This window comes from Centruroides sculpturatus, unplaced genomic scaffold (genome assembly GCF_000671375.1).
Source record: "Centruroides sculpturatus isolate CEXI.00-Female unplaced genomic scaffold, Cexi_2.0 scaffold759, whole genome shotgun sequence".
Taxonomy (NCBI): domain Eukaryota; kingdom Metazoa; phylum Arthropoda; class Arachnida; order Scorpiones; family Buthidae; genus Centruroides; species Centruroides sculpturatus.
In genome coordinates this window covers 1-25,864 of record NW_019385017.1, presented here as the reverse complement: position 1 = coordinate 25,864, position 25,864 = coordinate 1, and the positions used below count along the sequence as shown (strand labels likewise).

The window sequence follows — 25,864 nt, the reverse complement described above, 5'->3', positions numbered from 1 at the left end:
CACCATGTTCTGGATGGCCAGTTGAAGCCAATGAAAACAAAATAAAGGTACTGATTGAAGCAAACTGCCAAATAACAACACGTGACATCACTAAGAGATTAAATTTGTCAAATTGAACCGTTTATGATTACTTGAAACAAATTGGTTTCGTTTCAAAGCTTGATATATGGGTTCCACATGTTCTTAAGGAGAGATGCTATCTTTGATGGGATTTTAAGGAAATATTTTTTTGGACAATTTAACAATTCATTCGAAAGTGTACTGCCATCGAGTAAACAAATTGAGTAATATCATCAAACAGAAAAGGTGGCCAGAATTTATCAACAAAACAGGTGTAGTGTTTTACCACGATAATGTCAAATTTCACACAAGTTTGGTAACTCGTCAGAAACTGTTATAACTTAGAGGGGACATGCTATCGCACCAACCATATTCGCCAGATCAGACACACTCAGATTATTACTTGTTCCGGTCTATACAAATTTTTTTTTAAATGTAAGACATTTACTTGAAATGACATTGTCAAAAATCACTTGGATCGGTTTTTTGTAAGCAATAATCGAAACTTTTATGAATGTGAAATCATGCTACTACTAGAAACAATGACAACAGGTTTGACAAAAATGGTTGATATATAATTCAATAAAATATTTATTTATTTTAAAAATATTGTGTTTTTTTCCATGGGAAAAAAACAAACTTACTTTCCAAACAACCCAATACATTACATGCATTAAAATATAATATTTGAATCTCCAATTAATTTTTTTATCTAGAAATAAAATGTAATTATTTTTAATTATTTTGATAAAACATTCTTATGCTACATCTAAAAGATACATAAAAAAATTCTGAAAGAGGAAAAATAATACTTGTTACATAGATACAATATATGTAAAGCCAGGTCCACATTAGTAAATGAAGCATACAAGAACACACACAAGAATTTTTTCCATGTTCAATGCACAGGATGCACTGTTGGTTTTTGGAAAGACATCAAAGAGATTTGTGCTGCACCTATATTTGAATGTGGACATTTGCAAGATTTATGCACAGATGATTAATTTTTTGTATCTGTGACTAGGATCCCACGGGATATAGAAAAGTACTGTACATATTTTTTGTACTCTTGTATCAAAAGTAACACATTTTCTTTGTTTAACTCCATCATTGTAATTTACAAAACTATACAATTGACAAAAAAATCATACAGCAATCTTTTAATATCTATTGAGAAATACTAAAACAATTTACATTTGATACACAATGCAAATTTTTACTAATATGGACACAGCCTAATACAAAAATATTAGATTTTTATTATTGTAATACCTTGCTTCATGGCGAAATAAAGTTGTTTGTAGAGAAGTTACACTCGTTGTTGTATGAGTGTTACCATACATAGGCAATACTTCTTTCTGAATAAAATCTTCAATAAACTGTAATGGTTTTCCTGAAGCCATGTAATCACAATAGACCACTATAAAATACAATATTTATCATTTATTTGAAAAATTTTTGAAATACGTACTGATAAATTTAGTAGTACCATTTAAGCTTAGCATTTAAGATAAACATTATATTCAACTAATTTTAATAATTTCGAAGAAAGTAGCATAGAATTTTAAGTTTCCAAAAAGTTTCATAAGATAATATGCTGAATATGATAATTACAAATTCATCANATATATATTAGTTCCTGTGTTATCGCTGTATAAAAGTTCTTCAGTGAAATATAAAATAAAAGTATCTGAAAAGAATAATTATTACTAATTACTTTTTACATTAATTTTATATTTTTGCTTCTTTCTAAATGTTATTGTGCTTTGCCTGTTCTATAATGTTTGAAGAAACTACAGTGACTAATAACAGGAAAATAATATGCAAAATGTTATAGCGGGTGCACAGGAATGAAAATTTCGTATGGTTCAACAATAATTTTATGTTTACACGCCCACAAGTGGCCGAGTGGATAAAACCATCTGAACTCTTGCTGGTCGTGGATTAGCACCACACCAATAGGCTAGTCGAGTGATATTTTTCGGATTTTCACGTATCTTACATCTAAACTAATTTGTCGTAAAAGGTCCTGCTTGTAAGCATTTCCCTCTTGACAGATCGCCCAAGTATTGTGTTGTTATCCTTTCAATTGAATTTAATCCGTTTATTTAGAATATTCAGTTCGTAAATGAATCATGGTTTTGTAAATAAGTTGTAATTTTTTCGTGAAAATTGATATATTTCATAGATGTAGTTATTTATACATTGCCAATTGAAAATACAGTGGATTTCAATTATTCTAACTTGATAGAACTAATAATCGAAATTCCGTATGATCCAGAAATTTGTTTTTTTGTGTTTTATGATAATCAAACTCTGTGCATTTGCAGTTTCACGGACTATATTACTAAATTACTATACTTAATAGTAAATTAATTTACTGAAAATTTAACATAATGTTATGTATATATATGACCTAGCTTCGCGGCACCACTATCGATAGATTACATAATAATTTTTACTTACACGTGTTATAAAGCCCTGGCTGTTTAAGTATTGCCTGTGATCTTTAATGACTTGCATAAGTATATTTATTCTCTATGGCTCACATACTGTTAATTACAATAACAATATGAGGACAAGTTTGTTTTATCCTCTTTTACTTTTATCCTCGTTTACTTTTAATAGCACTTTACAAAAATTATGCAAAAATCTACAAAATCTTAAAGAAAATTTGACAAACTTGACTTAACCAAGTTTAAAATTAAAATGAAAGTTACTAAAAACCAAGGAACAGTGTTAATTGCACCTTTTGTTTTGAAATAAAAATGTTAATTTAATGAAATTTGGCTTCTTAACAAAATCTTAAAGAAAATTTTACAAACTTGACTTAACCAAGTTTAAAATTAAAATGAAAGTTACTAAAAACCAAGGAACAGTGTTAATTTTACAATTATTTACAAACAAAAATAGTTATACCAATTCCATTAGATAATAAAAATAGTTGAACACTGTCAAGACTTTCTGGCTGTTTTAAAAAGGCATTTTTGGCTATGCTAAAAATGGAAAAATAAAGAGTATTTTGTTTAAAGAAAAGTAATTAATGAAGTACTGTAGATGTAAAACTTAAATTTAAGTTACTAAAAAAATAAAAAACTAGTTGTTTTATACTAAATTAAATAATATCAAAGAGCAATCTAGAACAGATATACCAAATATTTGAATGGATACTTATGAAATATTTAAGATATAATAAAGATCTAAAGAATTCCTATTTATGATATAAGAACAAATGGGTACTAAAAAAATGCTTTAAAAAATCACAAACATGTCTCAAGAAGGATTTACTTGAGATATGTCTGCAACTTGAAAAAGCATTAGAAGTCCTTAATGAAAAGTAGTAGCATCATCTAAATGTTTGCTTGACAACCTCAGACTATAGATGAGGCTAACTTGATAACTAGGAAAGGCTGTGAAATAAAAGAACAATTTGTAGAAAGACTACAGACAAAACTTGCAATTTTAAGCATTTATTCAATCTTCATTCTCTTTATCACAATATTAAGTTTATAACTTAAAATTTACATACATTCAAACATACATACAGATTATAATTTTCTAAATTAGAATTAGAATATCTAACATTCTGTAAAGATGCTTGATGACAGCTCCTAAAATAGGCCGAAAACACTCCATTTTGTATTTAATGCAAATATGTATTATTTGCTGAAAGACAATGCATGATATGTAATTTTAAGTTATCTACATTTCAGATGTTGGAGATTTTTTTTATAATATTGGCTTTCCTTCTAGACAGATTTCTAGTAGTAAAAAGGTAGAAAACACAATAATAGTACATTATACTATATGTATGTATGTATGTATAATTTGTTGTTCTTGTAAACAGCTATGCAATTCATCTTGCTGGAAACTTCTGGAAGTTCTTGCATAGCATTTATGCTTGCTTGTCTAAACAGACATAACTGTATTTGCATGTTTTCTCAAAATTATTCTAGTTTGTTCCAATATTTGATGAGTTAAAGAATGCAAGTTTGATGTATTAGAAGGTAAGAAAGTATTAAATACTCGGCTCGGATGTCACGCCACAGTTAACTCAATCAAAAACTTCAGATTATGAGGCGTTAAATAGAATTAAAAGAAATATTTTAATCTTGCAAGCGCTTTCAACGTAAATATGTACGTCGTCTTCAGGCAATTCAAAATCGAATAGAGAATTCGAACAGAATAGCGCTTGCAAGATTAAAATATTTCCTTTAATTCTATTTAACGCCTCATAATCTGAAGTTTTTGATGAAGTTTTTGATTGAGGTAAGAAAGTAATAAAGCAATGCAAAAATTAAAATTTTAATATCTCTGTATGAAGAAACCTGTTATTGTTAGATGTTTGTTCTACAAGTTAAAGAAATTGAAATAAAAAAAAAGAAACATTAAAGTTAATTGCAACGAAACTTAATACAGATAGCAATTAAATTTCATAAAAATTACACAATCTAAAGAAGCAGCTTATACAGGATATGAAGAAAATAAAAATAACATAGTTCTGGGATAGATGAAAATTTTATATCTATTTGGCCATATTTTTTCTGCAGCCAAGTTATACTACAAAAATCCAAATAAAGCTTTCAAACTGTTATACACAAGACCAGATTTAATGTTTTGTTTCTGTAGACATAAGTTAAACTTCTGCCTTTTCTGACATAAATGTAAATATTTTTTATATTAATTTGGACTTTTTTTTAGTATACATATAATATCCTATAATTAATGTACTAAATTCAGTACATTTTTTTAATTATGAAAATGGATATTTTACTAAACAGTAAGGAGCAACTGAAGCAACTCCAAAGGGAAACAAGAACGCTTACTAAGAATAAACAACATCACCCAAAATCATCCATAGAAAGACTAACTCTTCCTTGTAAAGAAGATGGCCGTGACTATGGCCTTACTAATATAGTTAAACTATACTACAAACAAATTCAGACACTGCAGCAGTTTTTTCACAAAAAACAAGAAACATCAAGATTATATAAAACTATAACTCTGGCAGACAGTAACCATACCTTTAAACTTACATTCTGAGCACCTGGATATAGCTCAACACATAAATAACATAACCACTAAGTAGTTATGAGCCCAAAAGGCACTTTATGGCAGGATGCCTACGACCTAGATCAAGAGTATGTTAACAAAACTGTGTCAAACTACTGGCTAAATAGGGGATGTCTGTTTAAAGAGACTGAGGGTTTATGAATGCCATGCAAGATCAAGTCATAAACACTAAAAACTATAGAAAACACATCCTGAAGGATACATCACTAACAAAGGACTCTAGAGGAAAATTCTACATTCTGCCAGAAACAATACAACATACAATTTATGGTTGCAAATTACTTACATAGGCATAATCAAATAGCACATTGCACATAAACATAGATTATTAAAAACCAGGTACCATACTACAAATATACTCTACAGGCAGTATTAAAAAATGACACACACAAATACTATAACAGAGCCATAATCACAGATAAAACTATTCATCACAATAGACCTGACATCACTCTCACCAACAAGTGCAGTAAGATTGCTTATGTAATAGACATCTCTATTCCAAACACTCATAACATAAAAATTGCTCATATTGAAAAAATCAACAAGTACACTCTACTCACTCAAGAAATATGACAGATGTGGAGGATGGATAAAGTATTTATTGTACCTGTTGTCTTCTCTTCTACTGGTGTTATACCATATACACTACACAACAGTCTAGAAACATTAAACCTTAATAAAAACATATACATGACAGAATAGCTGCAATATTGAACACATGTCACATTGTCAGGAAGTTTCTAGATGTTGACATATATACCAATAACACAGCTTAGTGTAACATTTGTTTGGGTATCTATGCTTTGACTTTAGTCCAACATAGTACTTGGAACCAGTATCAGCTGAGCATGACATTTGCAAAATAATAATAATTATTATTATTATTTTGCATATGTAATAATTATTATTATTATGTTGGATTTAGTGCAGGGATGACCAACAGTTTTTGCCCCTGGGCCAAATTGGAAAGAAAACTTTTTCCACGGGCCAAACCAGAGGCTGCCCTAGGAAGATTTTGAGGTGGTGCGAGATCTCATTATGGTGTCACCTCGTAGAGATTAAATTGTAGATAGAGATTACAAATACATATTTCACATTATCATGCTTTATCAACATTCTATACTGTACTTACGAGATTTGTAATGGAGGGTTAACTCTAAATACACAGTGAGTCATTTGTGGGGGCCGAGGGGGGAGAAATTTAAACTACTCGACGAACAATAATATGTGATATATATCGTCATCGTCTCCCTTGCCGTTTGGACTGCCGAGCGGTAACAATCAACGACATGTGGAAGCAGTTGAGTCAAAGATAGATGCTTCGTTTACAAACAACACAACCTTTATTAAACACGAAAGAAGCTTACAAGATTTCCACGATCCTGGAAGTTCTGCGGCAGCTGCGGCCTCTGGGTCTTCCTCTCCTTTCCAAGATAGTCCCATTTTGAAGGAGTGTCCCTTGTTCGCGAATGAACCATTCCATCACGTCTCGACGACTCCGGGACGATGCGGTCGACTTCCGTTGATGGAAAGATGTCGATCCGAGGTCGGGAGATGGAGACGAAGATGGGTGCGAGACACACACACAACAACAGATCCGTCACTTGGAACTTTCGGGAGAAGAAGCCGTCGCGTCCTCGAATTTCCGGGGTTTTATCCGTTTTCTCTCAGATTCCCCTTTCCGATTGATCTCCCGTCGTCACCTGATGACAATTCGAAACCTTTCGGGGGCGCGGGAGAGGTCAAAATCGAAGTTTAATTCGATCTCCAACCGGAAATGGTCAACGGACTTACATTCTTCTATTGTTTAAAAGTTAGTGTCGCGTTTTCATAGAATAAATCTCTCTAACTACTATATATTTTTTCTTTAAAACAATTATTTTAATGCAAATTTTAGTGAGGGTTCGGACCTGTCCAGAGCCTCACACATTGACCATTTTTTTTTTTAGGTGTCAGAATTTTTCATAGAGCTATTCAGACTTGAGTAACTAATATTGAAAGATTGATCACAGGCCACATGAATTCATTAGACAGGCCGTATGTTAGCCATGCCTGGTTTAGTGGGTTATACTCGGTTCACACCGGTAGCTGTGTACTATGTCAGACCAGAGTCAAGGCATAGAAACCAAAAACTAAAATTAAATAAGTGTGTCAGTGTCTGTGTCTGTATTCAGGAATTTCATAACAATATGGCATGTATTCAATATAGTGGCCTTCTGTAGTGTGATGTATGTGTTTCTATTCAATTGTAATGTTCCCGGGCTATTGTGTAGTGTGTGTGGTATCACACCTGTACAGAAGAGAACGACAGGTACAATAAGCACGCTTTCCATCCTCCACAGATGCCTTATTTCCTGGGTGAGTTCTGTATACTTGCTAATTTTTTCAGTGAATGTGTTTTGTATATTGTGAGTGTTTGGAATGGATATGTCTATAATGTATGTGATTTTATTGTGTTTGTCAATGAGTGTGATGTCTGCTCTGTTGTGGTAAATTGTTTTATCTGTGATTATGGCTCTGTCGTAATACATTTTGTGCATGTTGTTTTCCAATACTGTCTGTGGAATCAGTGGCATAGCTACATATTCAGCACCTTGGAGCAAGTAGAATTGGTGTACCCACTAGTTCCTCAAAAAAGATCTCACAAAATTTGTTTTGAACATTTTGTTTAAAAACACATATCTAATTATTCCGATTTAAAACCTTACTTAATAACAATTTATTTAAGATTCAAGGCATTTCAACAATAAGATATCCAATGTAAACCAAATATAATTTTTTAAGTATGGAGTACCTAATAATATTTACTACATATTATATGAACTGTATTGACAAAATGTATGCAAATTTAATTTCATAACAAATATATAACAATTTTGAATTTTTTTTCTAGTTTTCTCACTTTTTCATTTGCAAATCAGTCAATTGCTTTCTCCAGATCAAGTTGACAAGTTATTGTTTTTTCAGTTGATATAGTAGCCAAAGAAATAAGATGGTATTGTGACATGCTGCTTCTTAAATAAGTTTTGATTAATTTTAGTTTTGAAAAACTTACTAATTTGGCACACTCATGATTTGTGTGCCTGGAGCAGTTTGCTCCAACTGCTACACAGTAGCTATGCCACTGTGTGGAATATATTTATAGTGTGGTCCATGGATGTCTAGTAATTTGTGTTTATTTGCAAGCTCTTGGTATATTTGCTACTTGATTATGTCTATGTAAACAATCTGTCTTACCAAGAGCTTGCAACCAGAAGTGATATGTTGTATAGTTTCTGGCACAATGTGACATTTCCTGCATTTGTCATTTTTGAGTGCTCTATCTTTGAGTATGTGTTTTCTGTAGTTTTTAGTATTTATGATTTGATTCTGTATGGCAATCATGAATCCTTCCATCTCCCCTAAGAGGCATCCCCAAGATAACTAGCTGTTTTGTCAACAGAATCCTGGGCCAAGTCATACAGATGTATGCCATGGAGTGCCTTTCAAGCCCACGATTTCTTAATGGTGTCTATGCTTTTTATATGTTGTGTCATATCCATGTGATGTGAGTTTAAGTTTAATGGTGTTTTATTTGAGTCTGCTAGAGTTACTGCTTTACTTAACTGTGACGTTTCTTGTTTTTTGTAGAAAAAGTCTTGCAGTAACTGTATTTGTTTGTAGTGAAGGTTTACTATATTAATCAGCCACATCCACCGGATTTAGGATAATGATGTTTATGCTTAGTAAGTGTTGTTCTTGTTTCCCTTTGGAGTTGCTCGAGATCTGTGTGAGTCCAATGTATAACTCCAAAAGAGTATAAGAGTACTGGGATGACATATGTGTTTATTGCTTTAACTGTGTGTTTTGCATTTAGCTGTGTTCTGAGAATAGCATTTAACCTACTTTGGTATTCTTTAATTAATGTTTGCTTTATTTGTGTATGTTCTGTTATCTTGACTTGTTGGAATCCTAAATACTTGTAGATCTCACTCTCTTCCATAGATTCAATAACATCTCCATTTCCAAGTGCAAATTCTTTCTTTGGAACTCCTTTTTCTATGTAAAGTTTTTTGCATTTGTCTAAGCCAAACTCCATTTGTATGTCCTTAGTGTATGAATGTGTAATTCGTAGGAGTTAATAAGTAACTGTTCTTTGCATCCCGTGATTTCTACGGCAACCTTTTTGTTGTTCTGTAAGAATGTTGTGTTCTTCAACATGTTTGTATATTTTGTTTGTGATACAGGATGTCAATAATTTGTAGAGTGTTGGAAGACATGTAATTGGTCTGTATTAGTCAACAGCAGAAATGTTCACTTTCTGGAAAACGTCAAGCACAGAGACTCCAAAATCAATATGCATGATGATAATGAAAATTCGAAACAAGTTACAATTAATAATACAAATTTAAAAGAAGAATGCGAAACGAAAACAAGGGAACAAGAAATGGAAGAAACTGGCATACATTTAAGGAGATCGGAAAGAACTACTAAGGGAGTACCTCCTATAAGGTTAATTGAAACAATAAATTTATCGGTGACTGATGATGGAGTAGAACCGAGAGAATATAGCAAGGCAATCGTAGGCAAACATTCCAAAGAATGGAGCGAAGCCATGGATAAGGAAATAGCAGCCATGAAAAATAACAGCACATGGAAAATTATGAAATTACCTCCAGGTAAAACTGCAGTAGGAAGCAGATGGGTATACAAAATTAAGAGAGACGAAAACAATAAAGTTAATCATTTTAAGGCTCGTTTAGTCACTCAAGGGTACACACAAAAGTATGGCTTTAACTACGATGACGTATATGCCCCGTGATCAAAACTGCCACCCTTCGAACACTCCTAACTATAGCCGGAATTAAGAACGTGAAAGTTAAGCATTATGACATCGAAACAGCTTACTTAGACGGAGACTTATCACACAAGGTATACATGAAACAACTTGAAGGATACAAAGAAGGATCGCCAGACATGGTTTGCAAATTATTGAAAAATATATATGGCTTGAAACAAGGAGCAAATGAATGGAATAAAAAATTCAATGAAACATTGCTATCTAAAGGATTTAAAAGAAGTGTAGCTGATCCCTGTCTTTATACCAGAGGATATAAAAGATGCTTGTATTTAGCAATTCACGTAGATGACGTAATAGCAATGACCACAGACGAACATACGTTAACTGAATTTGAGACTGAAATGAAAGAAATGTTTAAAATCAAGAATTTAGGTGACTTAAAATATTATCTGGGAATACAATTTGAAAGAGACGAGAACGGAATATTTTCACTCCACCAAGAAAGATATATCGAAAATAAATTGCAGGAATTTAACTCATCCAATTCAAAACCATCTAATATTCCTATGGATACAGGACACTTAAGAAGAAATGAAATGCCTGATACGTTCAAAAACAACAATGTATACAGAAATGCTATTGGATCTTTATTATATCTAGCAACTAACTCACGTCCAGATATTGTGATAAGTACATTGATATTAGCGAGAAAAGTAACAAAACCTTCGGAAAGTAATTGGGTGGAAGTAAAAAGAATCTTTCATTATCTGAATTCGACAAAAAAGAAGAAACTTAAATTAGGAAATATTGATGAAAAATTAGAACTTAAATGTTATGTAGACGCTGACTGGGGAGGCGATAGTATAGACCGCAAATTGAACACAGGATATTTGCTCTTGCTAAAAGGAAGGCCTATCCATTGGGTTAGTAAAAAGCAACAGTGTGTAGCACTTTCATCCACCGAAGTGGAGTATGTAGCCTTGGCAGAAGCTACTCAAGAAACTGTATGAATGAAACTACTTCTAGAAGAAATAAATCTACCAATTACGACACCCATCAAAATATTTGAGGACAATCAAAGTTGTATTTGACTTTTAGAATTAGGAAAAGCACAACAGCGCACGAAACATATTGACACAAAATACGATTTTGTACATGATTTAAAGAATTCAGGAGAAATTACTGTAATCTATTGTCCGAGTGAACGGATGGTGGCCGATTTGTTAACAAAGCCGCTAGACGCGAATAAGGTTAAGAAATTTACTCGCGATATCAGATTGTATTAACGATCAATCGTTGAGGGGGTATGATGGAATCAACGATCACAATGTTTTGTAATGTTCTTCTGATGNTCCAATATATATTAAATATATTATTTTCTCTTTTTCCACAAAAAAAATATTTAGTAGCAGAACTAGTAATAACACATTTTATGACAAAATAAAAATTAAAAATTGATCAATAGACTCTAACATTGAATGGAAATGTGACTCATGTAGATTCTTACATAAAAAGTAGTTCTACTTCTCATTATGTATTTGAACTCTTCACAAATATTTTATAACATTTTGTTAGGTATATTCTTGAGATAAATAAGCAAAATAGCAGCTGTGTTCCTTAAGATTATGACAAGTTAATAATGTTATAGAAAAATAACTGCATCTAAGGATAACTCAATGCAAGAACCAACATGAAACAATTGGTATCAAAATATTTATCTGTCCTAGATATTATTTAGAACAATCAAAATTTTATATTCACATTGGCTTATAAAAAATCTCAAGCACAAGAAAAACCTATTAATCTAAAATAAATTATTTGCCAAATCATTAAAGATAAAAAGACAACTGTCATATGACAAGAACAATCCTTGAGAGACAGTGTTATTAATGAATAATCAAAATTTTTTAAATTATTTCACAATACAAAACAAAAACAAACAATTGGATAATCATCAATCAATTTTTTTGGTTTTTTTCAATATTTAACAATACAAAATCAAAAATTATATGGAAATATATAAAAGAACAATAATGAATATGATGGAATCAACGATCACAATGTTTTGTAATGTTCTTCTGATGTAATAAAAGGTTGGTGGCGCTCTTGACCCCTCAGGCAAGGTGACCTCATTTCACTCTCCCCTTTCTAGCACTGACCTTCCGTGAGTAAAGACTGTGTGTAATCGTTGTGCACTCTTTGTTCTTTTGTTACACAACCGGTTATGTTACTCCAACTGCCTTTTTACTAATCTCTCCGAAAAGCAACATCTAGTCTAACAGATATTACAAAGCTGAAAATTTTTAAGGAGCAAATTGCTCTAATTTTTCACTGAAAGATGCAAAAGCCCTCAAAATCAGAGGCTACAGCATCTCCTATCAGGCATTCCAGAGAAAGACCTAGATAGAGGACTGAAGATGATTAAAATCTGCAACTATCATCAAAAAGACCCAAATGTGCCAAATACTTGATATTTAGTATGATGCAGCAAAGCACTAGCCCCTACACTGAACTGAAGACTGCAACTATTCTTTCATAAAATGTGAAAATTCAAAGCTACCTCTGAGTAAAGATCAAAATTTTTTTAAAGATTTCCATGTACACTAAATAAACAATTCATATTGCCTTTGAAAAAGTTAAATCTTCACTGATAAAAATATGTTTCAGGTAAGAAGAAAAGCCAGCATCACATTTATGAATTTATTATTCACATTTAAATTTGAATGATATTAACATAAAATATAAATATTTGATGTATCTTACAGTAAAATACTTGTAAGTCTTACAAGACTCATGCCATACACAACTATAAACAAGTTTCAAGCATTTACTCACAATATACACAATAATTGTCTAAAAAATTTCATTAAAAAAATCAGTGTATGTACTTCATTTATTCTAAATATGATATTAAAATTTTAAAAATTTCTACATTGATTTATTATATATTTTTTGTTATAAATACACACAAAATCGTATACATAACCTACTTTGGTATTCTTTAATTAATGTTTGCTTTATTTGTGTATGTTCTGTTANATTAGGAAATATTGATGAAAAATTAGAACTTAAATGTTATGTAGACGCTGACTGGGGAGGCGATAGTATAGACCGCAAATTGAACACAGGATATTTGCTCTTGCTAAAAGGAAGGCCTATCCATTGGGTTAGTAAAAAGCAACAGTGTGTAGCACTTTCATCCACCGAAGTGGAGTATGTAGCCTTGGCAGAAGCTACTCAAGAAACTGTATGAATGAAACTACTTCTAGAAGAAATAAATCTACCAATTACGACACCCATCAAAATATTTGAGGACAATCAAAGTTGTATTTGACTTTTAGAATTAGGAAAAGCACAACAGCGCACGAAACATATTGACACAAAATACGATTTTGTACATGATTTAAAGAATTCGGGAGAAATTACTGTAATCTATTGTCCGAGTGAACGGATGGTGGCCGATTTGTTAACAAAGCCGCTAGACGTGAATAAGGTTAAGAAATTTACTCGCGATATCAGATTGTATTAACGATCAATCGTTGAGGGGGTATGATGGAATCAACGATCACAATGTTTTGTAATGTTCTTCTGATGTAATAAAAGGTTGGTGGCGCTCTTGACCCCTCAGGCAAGGTGACCTCATTTCACTCTCCCCTTTCTAGCACTGACCTTCCGTGAGTAAAGACTGTGTGTAATCGTTGTGCACTCTTTGTTCTTTTGTTACACAACCGGTTATGTTACTCCAACTGCCTTTTTACTAATCTCTCCGAAAAGCAACATCTAGTCTAACAGATATTACAAAGCTGAAAATTTTTAAGGAGCAAATTGCTCTAATTTTTCACTGAAAGATGCAAAAGCCCTCAAAATCAGAGGCTACAGCATCTCCTATCAGGCATTCCAGAGAAAGACCTAGATAGAGGACTGAAGATGATTAAAATCTGCAACTATCATCAAAAAGACCCAAATGTGCCAAATACTTGATATTTAGTATGATGCAGCAAAGCACTAGCCCCTACACTGAACTGAAGACTGCAACTATTCTTTCATAAAATGTGAAAATTCAAAGCTACCTCTGAGTAAAGATCAAAATTTTTTTAAAGATTTCCATGTACACTAAATAAACAATTCATATTGCCTTTGAAAAAGTTAAATCTTCACTGATAAAAATATGTTTCAGGTAAGAAGAAAAGCCAGCATCACATTTATGAATTTATTATTCACATTTAAATTTGAATGATATTAACATAAAATATAAATATTTGATGTATCTTACAGTAAAATACTTGTAAGTCTTACAAGACTCATGCCATACACAACTATAAACAAGTTTCAAGCATTTACTCACAATATACACAATAATTGTCTAAAAAATTTCATTAAAAAAATCAGTGTATGTACTTCATTTATTCTAAATATGATATTAAAATTTTAAAAATTTCTACATTGATTTATTATATATTTTTTGTTATAAATACACACAAAATCGTATACAGCCTGGCATAAAAATTTATATATATTTAAAATAAATAAAGAGTAATAATAAATAGAGATAAATAAATAAATCTAGAGTAAAAAAAATACATAAATCATACCATAATGAGTAGTGTTCCTCATACTCAAGCTATTCTTATTCTAATTTGAAAATCTGAAGTGCCATAGTCTGTATGTTGACATTTTAATCAATTTTAATGTACATAAAATTCAGTATTACAATTCCTAACAAATATAAAATATTACAGGTATCCCTTGATTAATGTGGTTAATCAATCCCTCAATCCTACCATGTATATCAAAATCACATATCTATGTTAAGTAAAGACAGCTGGTAAAGCTTCATAAATTAAAATGTCTGCCATGTATATAAAGGGATTGCAGCAATTAATTTCGTGTGTTAATCAAATCCCACATTAAGCAAGGGATACCTGTATAATCTTTTTTATATTGCCACGATTTTAATAATATGAATCATGTTTTTGTTTGTTACTTCTTGACTTTTTGGGCAGTACCTTTCAAAACATTTTTGTAAAATAAATAAGTACTGAATTTTGTGCTTATTAAATTGATGAAATTGAGGATTTAGTGAAATATGTCTAAAAATATGTCACATTCTGTAAAATATAGGATAGCCTGTTAAAATCCAATAATATCTGCAGAATCTAGGATAGATGTCTGTTGTAAATCAAATCTTTTGAGATAAAAAAATAGAAAAGATTGGAAGAGTTTCTCTCTGTACTCCTTTGCATTAAAAATATTCATAACCTTAGAAATAAGTTATACACTCATGTATAAACTTGCTGTAACCTTGTCAAATTAATCTTCCAATATTAACTCAAAGGACTAATCAGTAAACAAATCTAAGATCCAATTGATAGTTCTAAATAATAAATTTTTTTTAAATTCTACTTATGTTTCTTAGGTAACTTTTAGATATCTTTTATTTAATATTCCCAAAGATAAACATTTGTCTGCTTAAAAACAGTCAAACATTCTTATAGAAATATTTTAAAATCCAGTAAAGCAGTTATATCTTTTTTTTCATTTATAATTGTGGAGTGTATCATTTTTCTAAATAGTAAAGATATTGTATTGCATCAAAAATTGCAATTTGCTTACATGTTTACACTCATTTAATCATTCATTTTATGAAGTATAATTTCTACTATAATATAATCTGTATTTGTCAAAACCTAAAACCCAATCTGAGATATCAGACAAATAACAGTACTATAAATCTATGAACTTAACAGCATTTTCATATTTGTATTACTAAACTATAAATATATAAATCTATATACTTATTTACATAAATTAAAAATTGCAATTTGCTTACATGTTTACACTCATTTAATCATTCATTTTATGAAGTATAATTTCTACTATAATATAATCTGTATTTGTCAAAACCTAAAACCCAATCTGAGATATCAGACAAATAACAGTACTATAAATCTATGAACTTAACAGCATTTTCATATTTGTATTACTAAACTATAAATATATAAATCTATATACTTATTTACATAAATTAAAAATTACTCCAAGTTTTCTTTCTGGATCAATCTTTAGTCCAAACAACCTTTTAATACTGGAAATATACTTTTATAATATTTCTTATTATTACTTATTAAAAATGTAATTGTTCAATAGGCTAAATCTGATAACTACATTGGCTCATTTTTACAAACGTAACTTGTGCAATCACAAAGAAAAATATTATATAGTTTTAAGAGTATAAATTCCAATATATATTAAATATATTATTTTCTCTTTTTCCACAAAAAAAATATTTAGTAGCAGAACTAGTAATAACACATTTTATGACAAAATAAAAATTAAAAATTGATCAATAGACTCTAACATTGAATGGAAATGTGACTCATGTAGATTCTTACATAAAAAGTAGTTCTACTTCTCATTATGTATTTGAACTCTTCACAAATATTTTATAACATTTTGTTAGGTATATTCTTGAGATAAATAAGCAAAATAGCAGCTGTGTTCCTTAAGATTATGACAAGTTAATAATGTTATAGAAAAATAACTGCATCTAAGGATAACTCAATGCAAGAACCAACATGAAACAATTGGTATCAAAATATTTATCTGTCCTAGATATTATTTAGAACAATCAAAATTTTATATTCACATTGGCTTATAAAAAATCTCAAGCACAAGAAAAACCTATTAATCTAAAATAAATTATTTGCCAAATCATTAAAGATAAAAAGACAACTGTCATATGACAAGAACAATCCTTGAGAGACAGTGTTATTAATGAATAATCAAAATTTTTTAAATTATTTCACAATACAAAACAAAAACAAACAATTGGATAATCATCAATCAATTTTTTTGGTTTTTTTCAATATTTAACAATACAAAATCAAAAATTATATGGAAATATATAAAAGAACAATAATGAATAATGAATATATTTTGTTTTATATTTATTAATTATTAAATTTGATAGCTAAGCTAAATTTAACAACACACAAGTTAGAAGTCTTATGAGTTTATTAAAAATTAAACTTATTATTATTGATGATGATAAAAGTACATTTAAACTATAACATATATTTTTTTAATAAAATTACTTTTGCCTTTAAATTTTAGAAATCAAAATATTATGTTTCAAAGACACTTTTAAATGTTCAAAGTTTTGTTACTTAAAACTAGAAATGTATAAAAGTTATTCCAAATTTTAGATTTAATATTCTTTTATATATAAAATTTACTTATTTATTTAAATAAGCAAATTATGAAAATATTGATATAATTAATTCCATGTGCCATTTTTCTTTTGTTTTAATAAATTCATAACTATTCAGAAAAGTTCATTAACAACAAAATACAATACTCAACAATAAATGTATAAATTCTTAATAAAACTGACATACTTATTTGTAGGAGGAAATATAATTAATTTAGGTTATAAAATTAAATAATTGATAATTAAAAGTATTTAAAAACTATTACTAAATTTTTAAATGTTGTTCTACTAAATAAACTATCACACACAAAACCTTTTTAACCAGTTGAACTTTAACATAATTTCCGAACATTTTCCGCCTTCACCAAGGCCTACCTCAGGTGTTTAACAAAACTGATTTCCAATAATTGGAATGTTAGAATGATGATGTTCAACATTAAACTTTGATATATCAAATTCATGCAGTTGATTGACTTTGTTCAAATTTCTCATACAGATACTTCCTTGCATGAGCCACCGTCTCGCAATCTTTAAAGTTAATACAGCTAATACAATAATAAATTACATTAAAGTTCAATTACTAGTTAAAAAGGTTTTATGTGTGATAGTTTATTTACTCACTCCAGTAAGTTGAGAAGAAGACTGTTATAATCTTCTACTAAATTTGTCAAACAACATTCCTAATATAAAATCAAAAGCATGTAAAGCATGTATATAGCATGTAAATCATTAACAATAGTTTTACAAGTAAAAATTTTAAAATCGGTTTCATCATTTATTATGAAACAGAAAAAATTATTGCATAATAAAAATTGCCTTTCAAATTGAAAGTGAAAGAAAAAAGCAGTTTAAGAAATTAAAATAAAATCAAATTTTACTTATTTATATATAGGCTTATTTTGAATGTGCCAAATTCACATAAAATAAAAATTAAAAATAAAATTTAAAATATATATTCATCAAACAGTTTTATTTTAAAATTATTTATCAAATAACTCTAACTGATTAATGTATACAAGAAAAATATATACTATTGCATACTGTTTTCAATTAATTGTTTAAATAAAAATAAAGTTAAAATTTCAAACTATTTAAATCTTAAAATTACAATTTATTAAAAGAATTAGAGCAAAATTTGATTTAGGCCTATACTAATATAATAGTTAATTTAAAAAATTTACATATAATTCTTAAATTAATAGTCTATTAAATGTTCTTAATCATTTCTACTATTCAGATTTAATATTTTAAAATAATTAATGCTTTTTTATTAATAATTAATATATTCTTTCAATTAGAGATCAAAATCTTATTGATATTTAAATCATAATCATCAAAAGATTAGAAGTTAGTAATTAGATTGAATTCTGATGATGACAATCTGTCAATAAAAATTAGCTTGTTTTCTTTAACTCTATAATAAATTCAGTAATTGTTCTTAATAAAATATACACTTTAATATTTCAAAGCAATAAATATCATTAAAACAAATCTGAGCAATATTAAATTTTTATTATATTTCATACTTAGGCTTATGCAGTTTAAAACTCTATTATCTAAAATTAATGCTTAATTGATAAAATTATAAAGTCAATAAAAACTTCAACATTTTACAAAACAATATACAGTTTACTATTCATATCAGTATACATAAGATCAAAATACAACACAAAAGTTTTGCTTACATGACAATTCACAAATATTTCTATTAAAATTATAATCTGATCACAATACAGCAAAAAACTGGCCACTTTTTTCTATATATGTATATGTTTACACATTTTATTTATATTTTTATATTTATATATATATATATACATACATACATACATACTACTCTTGTGTATCTATGTATATATACAAAGATTAAAATATTTGAGTACAAGATCTTCACATTAAAATACACTTTTTTCACATCTGAGGTAATGGATATTTCCCTGGCAAGATGATTCTATCACTTAGTCCATAATATTTTGAGATGGACTTGAGAAAAACATGGGCATATTTTTCCTGACCATTTTTAAGGAGGGATTAATGAGGTCAATTCCCTGATCTTTACAACTAAACATATTAAAACTCTCATCTACTACAAACTACTAGGCCTATCTAACAACACTTGATTCATAAAAGAAACAATTTTTTCTTCCCCTCTAACAAATATAAAGTTGTATACAATGATTCTAATTTCATATATTGGATTAAATACATTAATCCAGAATCATTTCTTTTATTATTTTTTTTAAAGCAACTAGGCAGATGTTATCTTCACTAATACACAAAATACTTAATACAATTTCTGATACTTTGTGTGTATACAACACCCTGAGAATACTACAGTATCACTAATTTCTAAGCTATTAATACACTACATATAATGACTATGAGCTATTGAGTACCTATAATTCTTTTTTCCAGTTATTACAACAACAAGATAGGTTTAACTACATGAGTACAAGTTTAACACAGTTTTTCTCAGCAACAAACTATGCTAAACTCTTATTGAATGCATCATGCAAGAATTTAGTGTTTATTATAATAAACTACATGATTATATATTTGTTATATTGTACAGATTTATTTCCTATGAACTTAATAATTCAGACTTTATCCATTATTAATAGTAAAGTAAATGTAGCCTAATAGCTGCTTTGATTTTCTTTAGAATTATTTAAACTAAAGTATCTCTAGTAAAATAATTGATATGTATAAAAAAATGCAGCATTTAATCTCCAATTAAGTTTATAACTCCAATTTAAATGAGGTATTAAATCACATGGATACAGTTTGTGGATGATACTGCAACTGCCACCAGCAATTAACAGTCTGTACACATAGCTAAGAAACTTTCTTTTTAAATATTACAAGCACTTTCTTCTCTGACAGCACAATAAAAAATGTTTGGCAGAGTCTTTCTTGCAGCATATAAGTATAAAATCATTCATTTAATAGTGTCTTCAATCACTTTTTATGGAAGACAAATCCCTGATTTATATTTTTTTAAAGACATATATTCTATTTAATGATACACAATGATAATGGAGGAGCATAAAATTGTAGAAAGTAAAAATAAAGGAACTATTTACATGACTATTTTAAGATTTAGTTTAATAAACTAAGTGCACATGATTTAAAACTGTGCTTCTATTGTTTACTTATTACTTATTTTACAAAATATAACTTTAAAATTTATATATTTAATGGAATCATACTTTATTTCATGCATAAGTTAAATCTTATAAGTAATTTTTACAATAGCTCCATTCTATTAGTATTAAAATGATTAAATGCTTAAATTATATAACTATATTCTTGTATCTATTAAAATGGAAGCAATTTAAAAGCTGCATTCATTTAATTTTTAATAATGTTATAACAATAATTATCCTGTTTTTGTATTAGAAGTTTAAAATAGCCTTAAAAATAACTAATTTTTCTTAATCTTAGTAAATTATGTCAAAACATATTTTAAAAGAATGAGTATTAAACATTATATTCAGGAAAATACATAAAATATAAAACAAGTACAGTACATAGACTATTAAGACAACATAGAAATATATATATATTTGTAAATTTAAGACATGCACAATCAAAATTTAAAATAGTACAGTATCTTTACTTTTTTTTATAATGTGGCATTGTAAGTTTAATCATTCAACAATTATATTTAATCATCAATAAACAAGAGTATCTAATGAGGTAACAATACTTATTCCTGGCATCATCAATTACACTGATTCACTTCTTTCTCTTAAAGTCCTCCTTATTTCTATTCTCAGTCTTTCTTCTTCAATTTCTAGTCGCCTTCTTTCAACTTCTAATCGTTGTTTTTCGATTTCCAGTCTCTGTTTCTCTACTTCTAACCGCTGAGACTCAATTTCGATCATTCTAAAAGAAATATCATTCATGGGAAAGGGAATCTGTTGTATAAAGTTTCTTTCTGGAGGTATAAAAAATGGCTTAGTGGTAGGTATTCTGTCAATTCCCAAAACATTATCTGCCATTGAAAATACAGGTGGTTGAAATGTTCTGTTTGTAGATTCTTGTGGTTCATCAGTCACATTAGCACTAGAACCAGGTGCAGAAAGTAATGAATTATCACCTTCACCAGATAATGCACTAGCTTCACTACTTTGATAAAGAACAGCATCTGGACTCAAAGATACAACCCAACTGGCAACACCAGCTTCAATAGCAGTATCATTTAAGATATTAGCAACTTTAGCTTCCACAGGAGTAAAATTAGGTGGTGGTGTACCATCCCCATCTTTAACAACCCTCCTCCTTAAGATTTCCTTTCTTCTAGTAGCTGTCTGTAAATCCTGCCATTTTTTCTTGACTTCAGAAGCTGTTCTATCAGCACTACTATTCAAAGTATTAACTCTACATGCAATACCAGCCCAAATATTTTTCTTAACGTCTTTAGTAGTCGCATTATTAATTTTCGAAAACAACAAACTTTTGTTCCTTTTCACTTCTTCAATCAGTGTATCCACTTCGTCTTTGGTGAAATTTGCTTTTCTCTTCCTGTCTCTCTGCAATTGCGCCTGCATTTCTCAATTCCCGATCATTAAGCTGCCAATATTTTTTAAATAAATAGCTGTTTTGTATAAATATTTGAAACAACACGTGGTAACCACGTGGTTTGCATGTTTAAGTTGTAATCAGTTTCGCGTAACTGACATCGAGCACGAACAGTTGCCGACACGTGACATCAATATTCTATCCATCATACGATTCCTCATCTTTTTCTACCTCGAAAACGACAGCTCCCCGAACAAACTAAGTGTCGTAAGGTTACGCTTACGCATGCTTTGTGACAAACAGAGGCCCGGGTTTTACCCCCAAGCTCCCCCAATCGCATAGACACGTGCCAACTATCTACACTTGGGGGCGCCCATGACGCCCGTAACTTACCTTGTCGATGACCGTACGGCCCTGCGAAAGACGTTGGCTGGCCGACTATGTTCCGGTAGATGTAGTCAAGAAAATCGTTCTCATCTTCAATTCTCTTACAATCTTCGCCAAATTGTTGCTTATAAGTAGAAGCGATGTCGTAAAATTTCCTATCGGCTGCTACGTGTCGAATACTGCTACAATCTTGCATCTTCTCACGCTTAATGTTTTGCGAAACGTGCGGCGATAAATCAGACTGGCTAACGACTTGCCTCGTACTTCTTAACCTTAAATACGCAGGACGTTCGCCGACTGTTAATACATTTCTAACCGCTCCCGACGACAACCTGACACTCATAAGCATTGCACATGTCTACCTGAATTTTCCTAGTAGCCAGCGCCATCTAAAGGAACTATATCAATATAATATTTTGTCAATACATATTCAAAAGGGAGGGAAATTCTTCTGTATCTATCTAAACGCGATTGCCGCTAGCGCAACTTTGCGTCACTCGTCGCAACCTGCGCTGCGACGCGCTCTTTTATCGTAAGCGATCTTTCCAAAAACTTTACTTTAACGTCGAAATTCTACTTTTATCGAGTGTTTACGATTTTTAACAATCGTTACTGTCTTTTCTCTTTCGATTATCCGTAACGTTAACAACCGTACGAGAATGCGACTGATAGTTGCGATGCGGCAGCGAGACTTACGCGATTTTTCATCTTTATCTTCACTCGCAGCCAACTTTTATCGTTTCAGAAGTTAGAAAAACAATGTTAAAGTCTATTAAAAGTTTTTATACCTTTTATTTAAATATTTTTAGTAAATCCCAAATAAATAAATATTGCAAATGTGACGAAAAATACATAAATACATATAAATTTGTATATTGTCTGATTATCAAATATTATTAATTTAATTAAAAATATGCAATAATATAAAAATTATATTATTATTTTTAAAAATTAANTTTATTTTATTTGCATTTTTATTTAAATTTTTAATATTTTTATTTTTTCTATATAATTCTCACATATAATTCTTTACTATATATAAAAGTATTCAATAATTTGTTATAAAAAAAAACTTTTTATAAAAATATAATTTTAAAACTATATATGTCTAATCTAATTTGTTGTTAGAAATTAACAAAAAATTACTTTTTTACCTGTTTTAATCTTGTAAATAAATGTGAGAATAATTCTTTTATTGAGGAATTTTAACTCTTTAAAAACTTTTCAATTTTTTTTAAACTTAAATATAAGTATAATTAAGTTTATATATAATTTTTAAATTTTTATTATAATTTATAAAGTTTATTAGTTTTAATTTGTAGTTTAAAATAAATTTGCAAAATTTATAATTAAAAAAAAAAAACACTTTTTAATTCCATTTATACATTTTGAACAATAACTTTTTTATTTAATACATTCATATTAAGATTACTTTTATCTAAATATTTTATATTCCTTATAATAAATAATCTAAAATTAATATTTTATCAATATTTATAAAAAAAGTTTTATTTATATTTTTAAGAACTTCTTTAAACTTAATAAGTAAAGCTTGTTAAGCTTCTTTCTATGATTTAATCTTTATAATTATATTATTTATTTCCATAATTTGGATAAAATTGCATTTTTTAGATAAAATAAAATGGTAAAGATATAAGATTAAAATAATTAAAAAATTATTTTCTGTTAATTAATCATATCCAAAATATTAAAAAATTAATTTTGCTTGAACAAAAGAATTTCTTGCTTGTTATCTAATTAAAACTGCCAATTTACGATCTTCTTTATGAGATTAATGATGCCAAAACAGTCGATTGATTATGAATACTGTATAAAAATACAATTTATTACAGACAATATAGCAAGTTATTTTATAATACATAAATTTAATTTTTATTTCTTTCATGTATCGAAATTAAAATTATTCAGAATCAATTATAATGCCATGAAAATTTATAAAGAGAAAAATTGTATTTGCATAAATAATTTAGCGGTGAATATTAATTCAACTCTAAGAATTTAATGATAGCTTCGTTGAAAACATTTCGTCGTTTTGATTTTTCAGTTAAAATAATAAAGCTAGGATATCTCTAAAACCTTAATCTGTATATAGCATTTTGATTTGTAAATATATTTGTTTAAAATTATTTCTTAGAATATATATATATATTAGGCAAAGAAAATTGTCAATATATGTAGATTAAAACATTATTGAATTTTATATCACGTGCACAAGATTTTTAAAAGTTTGGAGGGGGAAACACATTAATTTTACAATGTAGGTATGTAGAGTAGCACAATATAGCAGACTAGAGGAATTGAACTTTTTTTTTTTTAACTCTTTCGAAATAAGATAATCGACAGAAAAGCTATGCACCATGAAAGAGACTGAAATCGAATGAAACCGTACAAGTGCCAACGTAACGATAATAAGTGATTACAATATCTATCATAGCAAAGGGACAGCTTCCTGTGGAACAATGGTATAATTCAAAGCAACCTTTAGTACTTTGTATGATATCCTATTTCCAGTATTCACGCGGCGATACAGTCGTGCATGGAAGCGCACAGGCATCATATGCTTACGTGCCCCCGTCGACTGCATCACCCCAAACAGACTAGGATTCGTCGTTAATAATGATCGTTGTAAGTCTGTAGCAGCCATGCTTCTTTATCATGGCGCAGCTACAAACAAAACCGACGATGCTGGAGTGATAACGGCAGAACGCGAAGCAGTGTATGAAAATTTGTTTGTTAATTTAATCGTCTGCCCTTGATGTATTCTCTCAGTATTCCCCAATATCTCTCAATCAGGTTTGGTTTTATTTATTTATTTTTCTACTCTTTTTGCCCTGTGGGCGATAAGAGTCCATCTTGGATTTGATGAAGCCCATAGTGGGGCGATCGGATTGTGAGAGATATGACCCAACATATTCAGACTGATCTGATTCGTTCCTGGATCCTCTGAGAGGTAGGCCGACACCTTAACTACTCGACCATCCAACCGTCCTCCCAATCAGGTCAGAACAGCCGAGATGGCAGGAAAATCGCGGAACAGCCACTCTGCTTTTCTCTCTGCCTGATGATGCGGCCTTTTTTAAAATCCTGTCAACTATGAATAATATCTTTAGTTACAGCATACAAACATTCTAAACACAGTGAGACTTTTTATAGGATACTGACAATGCAGATTGCCCACTAGGTACGTGAATCACAAGCCAAGGGACTCAAGTGTCGGGACTCGAAATTTGAAAAAAGTAAAGGAATGTTACCGTTGAAATGGTACTGTATATCATAATTTACAAATAATTCTATAGCTACGATTTTACGTTATTAGTTTATAATGTCATAAAATTGTGTAGAGGAACCTACAATCTTCCTTGAATGGGTATAATCTTCAATCTCCTTTCAGTCTTGTAATTATTAAAAAGAAGTCCGACGAGGTGAAAAATAACAGAACCCATTTCTAAATAGCATTCTAGTATAGAACTAAGAATCTTGATAAAAGTAACATTTATCCGCTATCCGGACGGTTGTAAGGCCAAGTTGATTAAGTAATCAGCCTATCACTCTGGAGGACCCGGAATCGAATCTGGACGATCAACTCAAAGAATTTGTAATGAGTAATGTGTTCTGGATATGTCGGTTTCTGTTCTTCACCTTGCGGTCGACCCACTATGGGTCTAATCGAACCAACAATAGGTATATAAAGGAAGGTCCTCTTAATGCCCACGGGAGGAACAGAGCGAAGAATTAAAAAACTACACTATCGGAACAGCAACTTTAATACGTTGTATTTTTCATTATTCAATAAATTTTTAAAATAA

The 25,864-nt window shown here is 29.7% G+C and overlaps 1 protein-coding gene across 1 annotated transcript in view; it reads right to left on the bottom strand.

Annotated features, from left to right (window-relative positions):
* LOC111633488 overlaps positions 1-22,421 on the bottom strand; it is an 81,264-nt gene extending 58,843 nt beyond the window's left edge. The window contains exons 1-2 of the mRNA XM_023378069.1: positions 22,044-22,421; positions 1,333-1,480 (exon numbers count right to left, since the gene is read on the bottom strand). Coding sequence (XP_023233837.1) covers positions 1,333-1,480; positions 22,044-22,386 — 491 coding nt within the window. The 5' untranslated portion in view covers positions 22,387-22,421. The remainder of the gene's footprint in view (positions 1-1,332; positions 1,481-22,043) is intronic.
* Between the last annotated feature and the right edge of the window lie 3,443 nt (positions 22,422-25,864).